The sequence below is a fragment of the Triturus cristatus genome, chromosome 4_1 (genome assembly GCF_964204655.1).
Source record: "Triturus cristatus chromosome 4_1, aTriCri1.1, whole genome shotgun sequence".
Classification (NCBI taxonomy): domain Eukaryota; kingdom Metazoa; phylum Chordata; class Amphibia; order Caudata; family Salamandridae; genus Triturus; species Triturus cristatus.
The window spans coordinates 729591408-729605621 of NC_140585.1; the positions used below are offsets into that span (position 1 = coordinate 729591408).

The window sequence follows — 14214 nt, forward strand, 5'->3', positions numbered from 1 at the left end:
GGGACTAGAAAAACTGCAAAGCTGTGTGGAAGTAGACCAATTTTAGTTAGCCGTCTTTTGATACTATTTCCAAAAAGGTATGGTATGGAATACGCAGGTGCATTCTTTCTGGCAAGGATCTGGTCTGCCAGACAGTAACCCACCATATACTTGGACTCTAAGAATCTGCTTACTATACTTGTGCCCCTATGGTTAAAAGAATACTCATGCTCTTCATAATAAAGCGGCTTCAGTTCTACTTGCATCTCTGTCCCTTCCACCACCTGTCTGCTTCCTAGGAACACAGGCTTTCACTGTACCTTTCCACTACTGATCCTCCCTAATAGGTCAAGTTGTCTCAGTTCAACCACACTTAGGCAGGATGCTGCATGACTTTACCACCATCTTGCTCATCATGATGGGAGAGTCTGCAAGAGGTAGAGAAACTACTGTAAAACTTAGACACAAGGGCAAACACTTTAATTTCATGGGGAATTACCTGGCAATTAAAACTGCTGGTTTGCCTTAAGGGAACATTAGCCAAGCTGGGGCAAGGCCTGTCAGGAGACATGCATAAACCAGAAGGAAGTTAACTGGGAAACTTGAACCTCACTATCGAAACACACGAACACACTGTAAACAGTAGACATTTCCAGGAGTATTTTACCAGTGCAGACGCAAATGCCAAGACAGTACAAAAATAAACTTGAAAAATCTTCCGAATTACCTCAGAAGATCCATCATTGTTCACTTCCGCCACATTTCCTGGCGTGGCAGTTGAATCTAAATCGGAGCTCTGTGATCCTGATCTCCCTGGAGTCTGAAACGCAAAAAGAAAATAACATTTGCATTCGATTACCTGGAAGTGTGTGTGTAAAGGTTTAAATTGAACTTGTATTGTTATTGCTGCTGCCCGTAGCAAAACAAGGTCAGGACCCAGAAGGTACACTTTACAACGGACATTGCTGAATGTAAAATAATTTGCAACACTTGTGTGCGAGTGCTGTGATCTATCTTGAGACCTTAAAGAACCACAAAATGACTATTCTTCTCTTCCACGGCTGCTTGATCTGTGAGCATGAGAAAACAGCAGTGCAGTTACCTTCTCATTGCTCCATGCTATTTCTGCTACCCTTAACGCTACCTCTGCCTATTCGTATTGTTGTCTGAAACATGCCAGCAGCCCGCACTGTACCTCCAGCTGGCTAAACAATGGAAACAGGGTGGCCAGGGGGCATCCTCCATTTCTCCACACACTCAGAAAAAGCCCTATGGGAATTGAGATGTGGAAAACAGAGAAAAGGCATAAACTAAGGAAAATAATAAATATCCTCTTGCAGAAGTCAGGCGACAAAGAGGAATTGTGGTGCTTAAGAGAAATAGAGAGCACTTGAAAGAAAAACAAGCATTGGCATAGCCAATAGGTCTCGCTTTTGGGACCTTATAAGTGTTGAGCCATGCAACAGTTGCATAATTAAATACTTATAAGGTCCCAAAAGCGAGACCTATTGGCTATGCAAAGCGGCACTGTTGCTCTAGGCTGGCCTGGTAGCACATTTTGGAGCCCTCTCAATAAGTCTCGCCAGACCAGCGCATGCGCTGGGTCAGGCGAGACCTAAAAAACATACATGAGAGAAACAAGATGTGTGGCTGTTTTTCGGATATATAGATGAGAGCAGAACCGTATTGAGACTGGAAGCACTGTTCGGAGAGGACAGTGGACGAAGAGATGTAAAAAGTACAGTGTGTTGGAGGGCTAGACGGATTTGAGGACCCAGGAGATCACGTGGAGGAGATAAATAAAGAATACAGAGCATGCAGAAGGATAGGAAAATAGACTGGGGGAGGTTAGACCTGGCATCCTTGGCATGGCTCTCCCCCTGACTCATTACCTTCAACCCTCATGTTTAGCGGACGGTTTTTGCTGGCTTTATGACTGCACACTTAACCACTGCAAACCAGTGCCAAAGTGCTTATGCCCTCTACTTTAAAGGTGGTAGAATTGGCTTACACAAATTCGCATATTCAATTTACTTGCAAGTCCCTAGTAAAGTGGTACTACATGAGCCCAGAGCCTATAAATTAAATGCTACTAGTGGGCCTGCAGCTATGTTTGTGTCATCAATTTAAGTAGCCACACAACAGCAAAGATCTCTTCAACATCATCAAGGAGTTCGCCCAATCCACCAGCGAGTCCACCGACATCCCACCCTCACAAAACCTCTGTGACAAACTCAGCACCTTTTCCCAACACAAAATCAAGAGCATCTACGACAACTTCGACGAAGACAACCAACACACTGAACCCTCACCAACCACCCCCGGCACCCGGAAGCCAGCGATCGACAACTGGACAGCCCTCACCACCGAAGACACACTGAAGACGAAGTCAATCCACTCCGGGGCCCCCACGGACCCCTGCCCCCACCACATTTTCCACAGAGCCGCCGACACCATCGCACCCATGCTCTGCCACACCATGAACCGCTCACTGGCAACAGCCTCATTCCCTGACGACTGGAAACACGCTGAGATCAATCCCCTCCTGAAGAAACCCTCAGCGGACCCCACCGACCTCAAAAACTACAGACCCATCTCCCTGCTCCCATTCCCAGCGAAAGTCATCGAGAAAGCCATCAACAGCCAACTCGCCACATTCATCGAAGAGCACAACATCCTCAACTCCTCCCAATCCGGCATCAGAAAAAAACCATAGTACGGAAACCGCCCTCCTCGCCGCAACAGACGACATTCATTCCTTACTGGACAAAGGAGAAACCGCAGCCCTCATCCTCCTTGACCTCTCAGCGGCGTCCGACACAGTCTCTCACAGCACCCTAATACGCAGACTCCACGACACAGGGATCCAAGACAAGGCCCTTGACTGGATCCGCTCCTTCCTCTCCGGCAGAACGCAGCGGGTCAGACTTCCCCCCTTTCCGCTCGGACCCTACACCTACCACCTGCGGAGTCCCCCAGTGGTCCTCCCTCAGCCCTACGCTCTTCAACGTCTACATGGCTCAGTTCGCCCCCATCGTCAGAACCTATGGACTTAACATTGTGTCATACGCAGACGACACCCAACTCATCCTCTCCCTATCCAACGAACCCAAGACCGCCAGACACAACTTTCGAGAAGGCATGGAAGCAGTCGCCAAATGGGTGAAAAACAGCTGCCTACAACTAAACCCCAACAAAACGGAAGTACTCATCATGGGCCCATATCCCGATGCCTGGAACGACACCTGGTGGCCCCCCCCGCCCTCGGAAGCCCACCCACCCCCACGGACCACGCACGCAACCTGGGAATCATCCTGGACTCAGCTCAAAATGGACCGCCAGATCGACTCCGTCTCGTCCTCCTGCTACCACACCCTCCGCCTCCTACGTAAGACCTTCAAATTGATCCCCCTCGAACACAGAAAGACCGTCACTCACGCCCTGGTCACCAGCAGGCTCGACTACAGCAATGCACTCTATGCCGGAATTAACAAAAATCTCACCCGCAAGCTACATAACATCCAAAATGCCAACGCAAGACTGGTCCTCCACCTGCCAAGAAACTGCCAGCACCTGCACACACTCCACTGGCTCCCCATCGAAGCTAGAGTCACGTTCAAGATGCTAACCCATGCTCACAAGGCCCTCCACGACACCGGACCAGCATACCTGAACAGCTGACTCAAAATTCACGCACCCCAAAGGACACCACGATCAGCCCAGCTCTCCTACGCCGTGGTCCCCTGCACCAGAAAGACCAGATCGGGAGGACGCTCCTTCTCCTTCCACGCGGCCAGATCCTGGAATGACCTTCCGCTCCACCTCAGACAGATAACATCGCTCCCCATCTTCGCAAGAAACCTCAAAACCTGGCTCTTCGACAGACCCCCTCCTTGATGGGCTGGAACCTGCGACCCCCCCAGTGCCATAAGACCCTTACGGGTGAGTAGTTGCGCTTAAACACCTGATTGATTGATTTTTAGACGTGCCATTACAGTCTGTGTGTGCAGTTTTTAAACTGACATTTTCACATGGAAAAGTAAACCTCTTTAATACATAGACGTCACCCCAAGGGAACCCCTGAACTGCCCACAGGGCAGGGTGCAGTGTATATATAACGTAGCACATGTACTTTTACGTTTTACATGTCCTTTTAGTGAAAAGCTCCTACATTTGTTTTCCACTACTGCAATGTCTGCCTCTCCCATAGGATATCACTGGGGTTACCTTATTACATTTAACAAGCTGAAACTTCCAAATGGGAGCAGGTAGACAGATCTAGTTTGGTGTCAACAGAATTGTAATCAAAAGCCATCTAAATGTGGAGTCGGATTATTAGTCACAATTCTGAAAATGCCACTTTTAGAAAGTTCAACACACCGTGTTAGGCCAACCCAGTAAACCCCCAGGAGACTGGGTATGAACATAAACACACAACAGAATCCTCTTAAGGAGATCATTTAAACTTCGTAATTTGTTTAAGGGAAAGCAGTATAGAATATATCTGCTCTCCTTATTACCATATGAAATAAATTGCAATTCAACAATGTTGTATCAGATATACAGCGTACTTCATGTCCAAATTTCAAATAAAATGTATTAATTACAAACTGATATTAGGCAAAAAAAAAAGGGGAACAATTAATTATAAGGAGTTCAAAAACACAAAATAACTTGCACTTTCCCATTATAACACACAGATCATAACAAAGTTCAGATAGTGATCCAAGGTATTACAGGGATCACCCAATAATAAAGTCCACCTTATAGGCATTATGAGACTGGAAGCATTATGTGACTGGAAGTCTCTTAGAATAATACCCCAGTGGGCTGCTGACGCCCCACAATGACACAGTTCTTTATATCAATGACTTCACCTTTAAAGTCACTTTCCCAGTGCTACCAATCGATACTCACCTGAGCGAAATTTGAAATAAAAGGAGGGAAGAATACTGTAAACCTTGAGTGCTGGTCATCTGTGTTGCAGTCAGCATATGAGTAAGGGCGTTTAGCCCGAAAAGCGTCAGGAATGGCTGCGCTGTGAGTCACCGGCGAGCTTTCCCTGATCTTGATTTGGCCTGCCTGTAGGTGCGTCTCGCCTAGGGGCAAACTCTATTCCTCTCATACATATGGCCATGCCAGGTCGTGAGACGGCACCACCGCGGAACTGAGCGGGTTCGCGCTGTTGGATCGTGACAGCGTATGCGGAGCCGGAGGTGATTGGTAGCACTGGGGAAAGTGATTTTAAAGGTAAATTCATTGATGTAAAGAACTGTGTCATTGTGGGATGTCAGCAGCCCACTGGGGTATTATTCTAAGAGACTTCCAGTCCCATAATGCTTAGCGATCCTCACCTGAGGTAAATTTGAAATAAAAGAGGGAAGAATACTGGAAGCCTTGAGTGCTGGTCATCTATGTTGCATCTATGTTGCAGTCAGCTTATGAGTAAGGGCGATTAGCCCGAAACACGTCAGAAATGGCTGCGCTGTGAGTCAACGGAGACCTTTCCCTGATCTCGATTTGGCCTGACTATGGATGCGTTTTGCCTAGGGGCAAACTATTTTCTTCTTATAAATATTATATATTTTCACTGAAAAAACCATAGGTTTCAGGGGCGTTCTAGTTAGTTGGACATTTCACTCGTACAAAACCAATGAAATTCCCCCGTTATAGTTAGTTCAGCTAACTATAACTTGCACACCCACCATGCACTGCTGATGACGTCACATATTACATCACTCATGACATGGTCAGTGACCTCACTCATGACATCATCCTTGTGATAGAGTGGCAGACCTTCTCTCACCCTAATATAACCTTTGATACACACACTCAAAAATAGAAACAAACATTTTCAAAACAATGGACACACCAATACCAGTTACAACATACCTATTCAGTAATTCCAAGATCTAAAAACACATACACTCATTCAGCAATAGTCCTATACAGTCACTCATACATGCACTTACTCGTCATATGTACTCATAAACCTATACATCCTGTTACACACCGCCACTCATCCATAGTTACACAGTCACACATGCAAATAAAGTATCAAACATACATTTACTTAGATATATAGTTATACACACACACACCACCACACTTACTTCTACAGAAACTTGCACATACTTACTCTCTTAAACAATCACTTATAGAAACACATTTATTTATACAGAAACTTTCAATCTCTCACTCTCACATACACTCACTTATATACACCAAAACTCACATATACTAGTTTAAAACATATGTAGTTACTCACAAAGACACTATTGAGACAGTCATTCACTCACTAACATACCCATACACACACTCATCAACCCATACAGTCATGCTGTCTTCAACACATACAAACAGTGAGTCACTCATTCATGTACTAAGTAATACCCCCCACCGAACCATACAGACACTCATACTGATACTCAAAAAAACAATAACCCATATAGACACTCATGTAGCAACTCACCAACCCATGCAGCCACTTATACACAAAGTGAGAGACTGATACAGATATGTACATATTTAAACATTACTTGCTAACCCATGTATTCACTAAGATACACTTAATCAGTCAGTTACACAATCAATTTTACAACAATAAAAAATCATCCATTTAGACACTTATATACCCATTTATTTTTCCATCGGCCTTGAGATATACATATATAAAACATTTAATTTTCTGAAAACACACACATTCACTGGATGATGTCATCAGTGATGTCATTTGAGATATCATGAATGAGGTCATGAGTGATGTCACTGACCATGTCATGAGTGATGTAATATGTGACATCATCAGCAGTGCATTGCGGGCTGAACTAACTACAACAGTGGAATTTCACTGGTTTTGTACGCGTGAAATGTCCAACTAACTAGAACGCCCCTGAAACCTATGTTTTTTTTCAGTGAATTTCTAAGGTTTTTCAAATGCTAATTCCTAACTATAACGTGCCTGAAACCTATGGTTTTTTAAGTGAATTTCAAAGCTTTTTTAAAAATGCTAGTTTCTAACTATGCCTACAGAAGTAGGACATGTGAAAAAAGAAGAAAAAACGCACAGAAAGAAGAAAAAGAAATGCAGAAAGAAGCAACAGAAGTCCTCAAAGACGAAGAAAAGTGCAGGAAGAACCAACAGAGGAGGAGAAAGAGGCCTTCTTACAAAATCATCCTGTGACCACAGCTTTTTCAGACGGGTACTGATGTTAACTGACTAACCAGACCTAGAGCCAGTGGTATGCTGAAAGACACTTAGAATACAGTGAAAACACCTACATACACTAGGGAACACTATGTGTTGGAGGTACCCCTGTGATTAGCATGACCTCCTCTGTAAGCCCCTAGTATATAATAGGGCAGAGGGATTAAAACTAACTCTTAAAACACGCCACGGGGTGCGTTTGCACACTGGTGAAGGGAGGGGGGGGCCTGATATGACAAATGTGCAAACACGCCCTGTGGCACGTTTTAAGTTGGGGGATAAAGTCCCCTTGAATCCCGAGGGTCCCAAGGGTCCAACTAGCCCACTAGTTACCTCCAGTAAGCGCCCCAGAGCGGCGTTGCAGAGAGGTGTAAAAAGGGGCGTGGCCTCTGAACACATCTCTGCAACTCAGCTCCCTGGTGCATGCTGGAGGTACCTGGTGGACTAGTTGGCCCCCAGGGACCCTCAGTATTGAAGGGGAATTAATTCCTAAAAATGTTACTAGACATGCAGGTCGAGTGACTTAAATAATCTACTCAACCTAATTGAGGAGAGGATACGGTTTAGATTCTCGGCAATGGCGCTCAACATCCTGTGATTCTGGGAAAATCACTTCATCTCCCAGTGCCTAACAAAAATGAATATGTCCATCTGTAAGGTAACTGGTGCTCATGTAAAGTGCTCTCATACCGGATGACTCTGGGTCTAGTTCGCGCTATATAAAAATCTCAACAACAAAAAAATGTATAATGCTCTAGACCCATAAACGGGTTTAAAATTGTGGGATCCTGGGCAAGTACTTTAATTTACTGAGACGCCATTTTCTTCTTGATCACAAATGAGAGCACCTTCAAATACACAAGTTTGGCATGTCTGCTGTACAGAAAACTCTTGTTTGATTTAGTAGAGTAAACTCTATATATAATACAAATCTAGCCACATATGGGATACACATGACCACTGACTTGCCTCAGTTCATTAACTGCATTGTCATGAGTGCGGGGCAGGAATATTTCTCAAATCAGGTTTAAAAAATGTCACTTTTATTAAATACATAACTAAACCGTAAAGTAGCAGCACACTGCCATTTGCAATCAGCAGATTTTACATTTAAATGGCCACAGAATTTCCCACTGACATGTTTTAAAACTACGTAGTGTACAATGTCTGGAAATCGAATTTCTGTAAATATTTGTCATTTGCACATTACCAAGTAAAGTGTTCTGATTTGTTATGTGCCTATGTAAATCTTTGTTTGCATCACACTTCTGAATTTCCAAAAAAGGTTTTCATAATTCCCGATATATACTTGTACTATTCATTACAAGCTGTTTAAATGTTAGGAAAAAAAAACTGACATTTGGCAGCCTTTTTGTCCACAATTATTGTCAGATAACTCAATTGACAAAAAGCACTACCTATATCATGAGATAAAAATTAAACACCATTTTCCAGGAACAGATAAGCAACTGTTAATAAAAACAAAATGACCTTTGACCACTGTCCTTGAAAGACTAAAATAAGATTTAAAATTTAAAAGGCCTCCTTATTGCTCATTCACTTTCTGAAAGAAAACAACACAGGTTCCCTTCAGCTTAAATTAACGTGCCAGCAGGGACGAGTACATTTTAAAAATAGCTCGACCTGATAAAATCTCACTCGCAATTGCGAGTGGATTTTTCGAGGCCTGTTTCTGCAAAATTATTGTCAGCGCATAGAATTATCTAAACAGTTATATGCACAACATCTTCTACTCCATCATATACAGGGCTCGAAAATCATAAAAATGTCAGAAGACCTGCAGGTCCAGTAACTTGAAAAATCTACTCGACCGAACTGTAATGTAATGTACTTTACCTCTGTCTCTGAAAGCGGAGCAAATGTGACAAAATAACAAGATTTAAAGGCAACTTTATTGCTCTTTCACTTTGTGGGCAATAAAGAGGCCAAAAGGCAATTTGTCTTCCTACTCACCAGAAAGGGCAGTAGGCACTAAAAATAGCTCATCCTGATTAGATCTGGTTCGCTATAGCAGACGAGTGGATTTTTCGAGCTCTGCCATACTACCCCATCAATGTGACTACATCGACAATTACTAGGTTGTCAAAGGAGTTTAAGATTGTCCTCATCTTAACCACAAAAGTAACACAATTTACTAGAATTCATATTTTAATATATTCTATTCAATAAACATGAACACTAAACCAAACCATAAAATATTACAATTATTTGTACTTAATGTAATGTCTTATCGCTCCAATGTAATCCCAGTCATTCTTAATTAATTTAATTGACATAATAAAGCTGGTGTTATCATTCTGGTCCTAATACTAATTCTAACTCTTACTCTCTGTGTATTTATTCATTTGAAAGTTTTATATAGCGCGAACAAGACCCTTGCGGGTATCAGAGCTTTACAAGTCAAATATTGGAAACACGTATAAGCCTGGTGAAGTACAAGTATAGGTGCTTCAGATATAAGGTGCTCCATAAAACATACTAGTAATTAAAATACAATATTAAGTAAGTAATTCACGTGAATTTAGCCATGAGAATTGCTTTCACTTCTTTTTTGAAGGAGGCAGTAGAAGGGTTCAGTCTTGTTTCTGTGGGCAGAGCATTCCAGATCCTGGGAGCTATTCCAGAGAAGGTTTGGTTGTAAGTTTTTTCTTGGCAAACCGTTGTGGTTTCAGTAGAAGATTCTTGAAGCTCCTGGAGGGTCTGTTACCAGCGGAGAGAACCAGTTTCTGAGCTGGGTAGCTTTGAGAGTTGAGGTGTACTGCCTTGTGCGTCATACATGCGATTTTCAGATGAATTCTGGCTTCAAATGGTAGCCATTTTAGTGCTCCAAGGTCTGGAGAGATGTGCGAGGTTCTTTTTGAACCTGTGAGGAGTCTTGCAGCTGAATTGATAGCAGCTCTTAGCGGGGCTGTCACCGATCTAGGGAGGCCACACAGGGTTACAGCCCCATATTCCACTCTTGGGATTACAAGGGCTTGAACTGCGTGCTTGAAATCGTTTGCTGGCAGGAAGGGTTTCAGTTTTCGTAAGGTGTTCATGTGGAAATTTGCTCCTTTTGTGGAGGTGCTGATATACTTCTGCATCTTTAGGTTTCTGTCAAGTGTCACACCTAGCGATTTCGCTGATTCAACAATTAGTGGTTGCCCTTTGCGTGCTATTAGGTGCTTCATCCAGTCATGGATGGTGGATGATTTGTTTGGGGGGCGATTAAGAGGAGCTCCGTTTTGAGTGAGTTTAGTTTCAAGTGGTTTTCGGCCAACCATGTTTGAGTTTTTTGTAGCGTTGTGTTGAGGGATTTGATGTCCTCAAGTGAGTGGATCTTGATGTAGAGTTGGGTGTCGTCTGCATACATATAGAAATGGATCTTGGAGAGACTGGGAAGTTCGGTGAGTGGTTCCACAAGGAGGTTGAAACGAGTGGGTGAAAGGGAAGATCCTTGCGGCACTCGTAATGTGACTGGCACTGGGTTGGACAAGAATGGATTGACCTTGAATCTTTGAGATCTATTTTGGAGGAAGGAGGTAAACCAGGAAGCACAGATCCAGATAATCCCATTCTGTGTTTCAGGAGCTCTAGCAAGTTGTCATGTTTGACGGTGTCAAAAGCCGATTTCGGGTAAGATTAATAAACAGGCTTCATTTTGGTCCAGGATTTTTAGAGCGTCGATTATGTGCGTCATGGCTGTTTCAGTACTGTGACCTGTCCTGAAGCCCGAATGGTATTGGTTAAGCAGGTTGAATTGTTCGATGTGGTGGTTAAGCTGCATGTGCACACATTTTTCCAGGAGCTAGGCTAGAGTGGGGATATTGGGCGATAGTTATTCAAGTCCGACGGGTCAGCTATTGGTTTCTTAAGAATAGGGGATACTGGACCCGATTTCAGGATTTCTGGTATGGTTCCTTGAAGGAGGGAGGTATTTATAATCTTGGTCCAGAGAGGTAGTAAAAGCGGAATGAGGTCTTTTAAGTTGTTAGCCGGAAGCAGGTCTGAGAAGTGGCTAGAGGGATTCAAGGCAGTTAGTGTCTTTAGTATTGCATCTTCACTGTAGGTGTTGAAGCAGGACCAGGATGCGTCATTTTTAAGGTTGAATTTAGTGGTGCATTTGCCTGGGGCATCCGTCAGGGGCAGTACAGAGTTCTTTTGTATGTCCGTAAGGGATAACAGGTCATTGAGTAAGTCAGTTTTTATGGATTCTGATTTCGAAGTAAAAAAGGAGGCAAATTCCTCACAGTTGGGTTGAGTGTTGGAGATAGACTTGGGGTGGGTGGGTGCACTCTTGGTTTGGGCTTTGATTAGATCAAATAGTTTTTTGGGACGGTTCTTGGCTTGGTCAAGATGAGTACTGAAGAAGTCGGTTTTAGATCTTCTGATCTTTCTAAAGTAGGAGTTTCTGGTAATTCTTAATAACTTGAGATGGTCAGCTGAAGGTGCAGATCTCCACCGTCGTTCAATTACTCTAAGTGAACGTCTGTCTTCATTTAGCCTACCATCATACCAGGGTTTTGAGTCTTTTGTGGTGGTTCTTTTCAATTGTAGAGGGGCTATTTTATCTAGGAGGCTGTTCATGGAGTGGAAATAGTGGTTGGTCAGACCTTGAACTTCTACTAAGTCTTCTGGGGGACATAGGATATTTGGAATAGAAGATGCCAGTAGGTCGGCGTCCATGTTTTTCAGATTTCCCTTCCAGATCTTTATTCTTGGCAGTTGAGTGGAAAGACGTTTGACTGCTTCCATGATTTGGAATGTAATGATGTGATGGTCAGACCAGTCGCAAGGGAGGATCGAGTCAAGCTGAGTGCAGTCAACTTTGGAGATTACTAGGTCAAGGATTGCGCCTTTGTCGTGTGTGTGTGTGTGTGTGTCATGTTACAGATTTGGTTGAGATTAAGGTCTGAGAGGAAAGCTTTGAGACTGTTGACCTCTGGGTCGTTTTGGTCATCCTAGTGTAGGTTGAAGTCACCTAGGAATATTAGCAAAATTTGTTCACCGTCATTTGGGGATAAAATATCCATGAGGTGTTCTATGAAAGTGAGGTTATCTTCTGGCAGGTGGTAGAATGTGTGTAATGAACATATTTGGTTAATATTATCAGAGATGTTTAAATTAAGGTTTTCACAGGAGGATGGTGGGGGGGCATTGGCCACTGTTAGAATGCTCTGATGTATACATGCGATCCCACCACCCGGCCTATCAATTCAGTCTAGTCTGGTGATGTCATAGTTAGGGGGTACTAGTATGTCCAAGATGGGTGTGGATGATTTATTTAGCCACGTTTCCGTCAGGATTTAATTTATTGTAATTACTTAACCTTGACATATCCCTCAGAGTAAACCGAATTATATCACATTAAGGATTCTATTGCAAATAAAAAGTGAGAATGTATTGGTGGTGGAGCCTCACTATCAATTTGATTGCCTTGGTTAAAATTTAGTTATTAATTTTTGGATTGAGTTTTATTTAGTTTAATATATTTTTGTAAATTTCCATTTACCTTATCTATTTCAATATTGTAGCAGTCACCAAGTATTGCCCCAACTAAGTCAATGCACTGATGTAGTGGTGGTACATTATGTAGGGCCTCATTATGCGTGCCCTAGTCACAAAGCTATTTCTGGCCCAATCAGATTTAATAGGGGACTCATGTAGACTCTTAAAGCCTATATCCACGGATCCAAGAATATCATCTGGTAATGTAGCTAAAATAACTCCACAGACGTCTTTGTGTATCTGATACAATAGGTTTTGAAGCACACGCCATTCAATTCAAAAACAGTTGTAAACACAATTGATGAACATAGGAGATTTCTTTTATTTTTTCAATGTAGATGTATTTCTTCCAGATGACCTTCTTTTAGCCAACATGTGTTTCGTCGTTAAATGGGAAGTAAACCAACGACTTCATCAGGGCTAAAAGTAATACAAATACCACCGTTTGTTTCATGATATTTTGACACAATGCTACAGAGAAATGTTTACAAGTTGTAGGTCTCTAGTGTGAACCCTATTAAGAGCCTTCGGTGGGTTTAGAGATTCAAAAAAGATTTGCGCATATGAAGATCCAATATGTTAATTTAACAAATAGGAACATGAACCTGCTGTAAGACTAAGTGCAATTTGCAAGGCATACATTTGAATCCCTATAGGGCCAACTCCTACTTTCATTGTTCAACCAGCTACAAACAAATATGATGGAGAGTGATAGTATTTGAGATCTATATTAACCGCCAAGAAATAATTTTATGTTGGGTGCTCTATACTTGGTTATTCATAGCACATTTCTTTACCTGTTATCCCAATGTACTGGATTAATTGTGCAATGAGGCAACAGTTTTGTTTCCGTTCATACCATGAAGACAAGATGAAGCAGATTTTCAGTAGCTTCTGCTGTCTTTCTTTCTGCCATACACATTTTGTGAAAAACAGTTTGCCTTTTCAGGTATTTAAAATGTATGCTTCATTCAAATTTCTTTTTGGCACTGAAGCAGAGTGTATCGGAGGGTGCAACAGTCTCTCTGTTAATCTTACACAAAGTCTTTGCTAGGGTACTCAAATAACTTTGAGTGCGCCTGCTTTGGACAGTACTATGGAGGCTGGCACAGCCCGAGAGCTCTAGCTCATGGTCATGCAAAGAAAGTAATAAACAGGCAGGCAGAGACTGTGCAGCCCTCAACAGGGGTGTTTGAACAACTTTCAGATTGGGGGTGCTGGCCATCAATGTGAACTCACCAAAGCTAGTGAATAATCCTAGTGCTCTTACCAAATAAACAAAAGCTTAGCCACTAGAGAATCTGTGAAAATAACGGTGCCCAGTGGCGATTTCTGGAGTGCATTTTCGCACTATATTGCTAAATCATGGGGAAGTAGAGTAGTGCAATTTATAAGATCCATGCTTCATCAAAAGGACCTCTCTGTTCACCTAAGTGACCAAAGCAACTACTGACTGCCAACTCAGTTATGACTGGTGAAGAGCAAGGCCCTAATCATTTATCAACACTTGTGATAGCATG

General features: G+C 42.8%; 1 protein-coding gene across 2 annotated transcripts in view; it reads right to left on the minus strand.

Annotated features, from left to right (window-relative positions):
* EEA1 (early endosome antigen 1) overlaps window positions 1–14214 on the minus strand; it is a 603471-nt gene that overhangs the window by 579152 nt on the left and 10105 nt on the right. For both annotated transcript variants that reach the window (XM_085653202.1, XM_085653203.1), the window contains exon 2: window positions 707–799. In XM_085653202.1, coding sequence (XP_085509328.1) covers window positions 707–799 — 93 coding nt within the window. The remainder of the gene's footprint in view (window positions 1–706; window positions 800–14214) is intronic.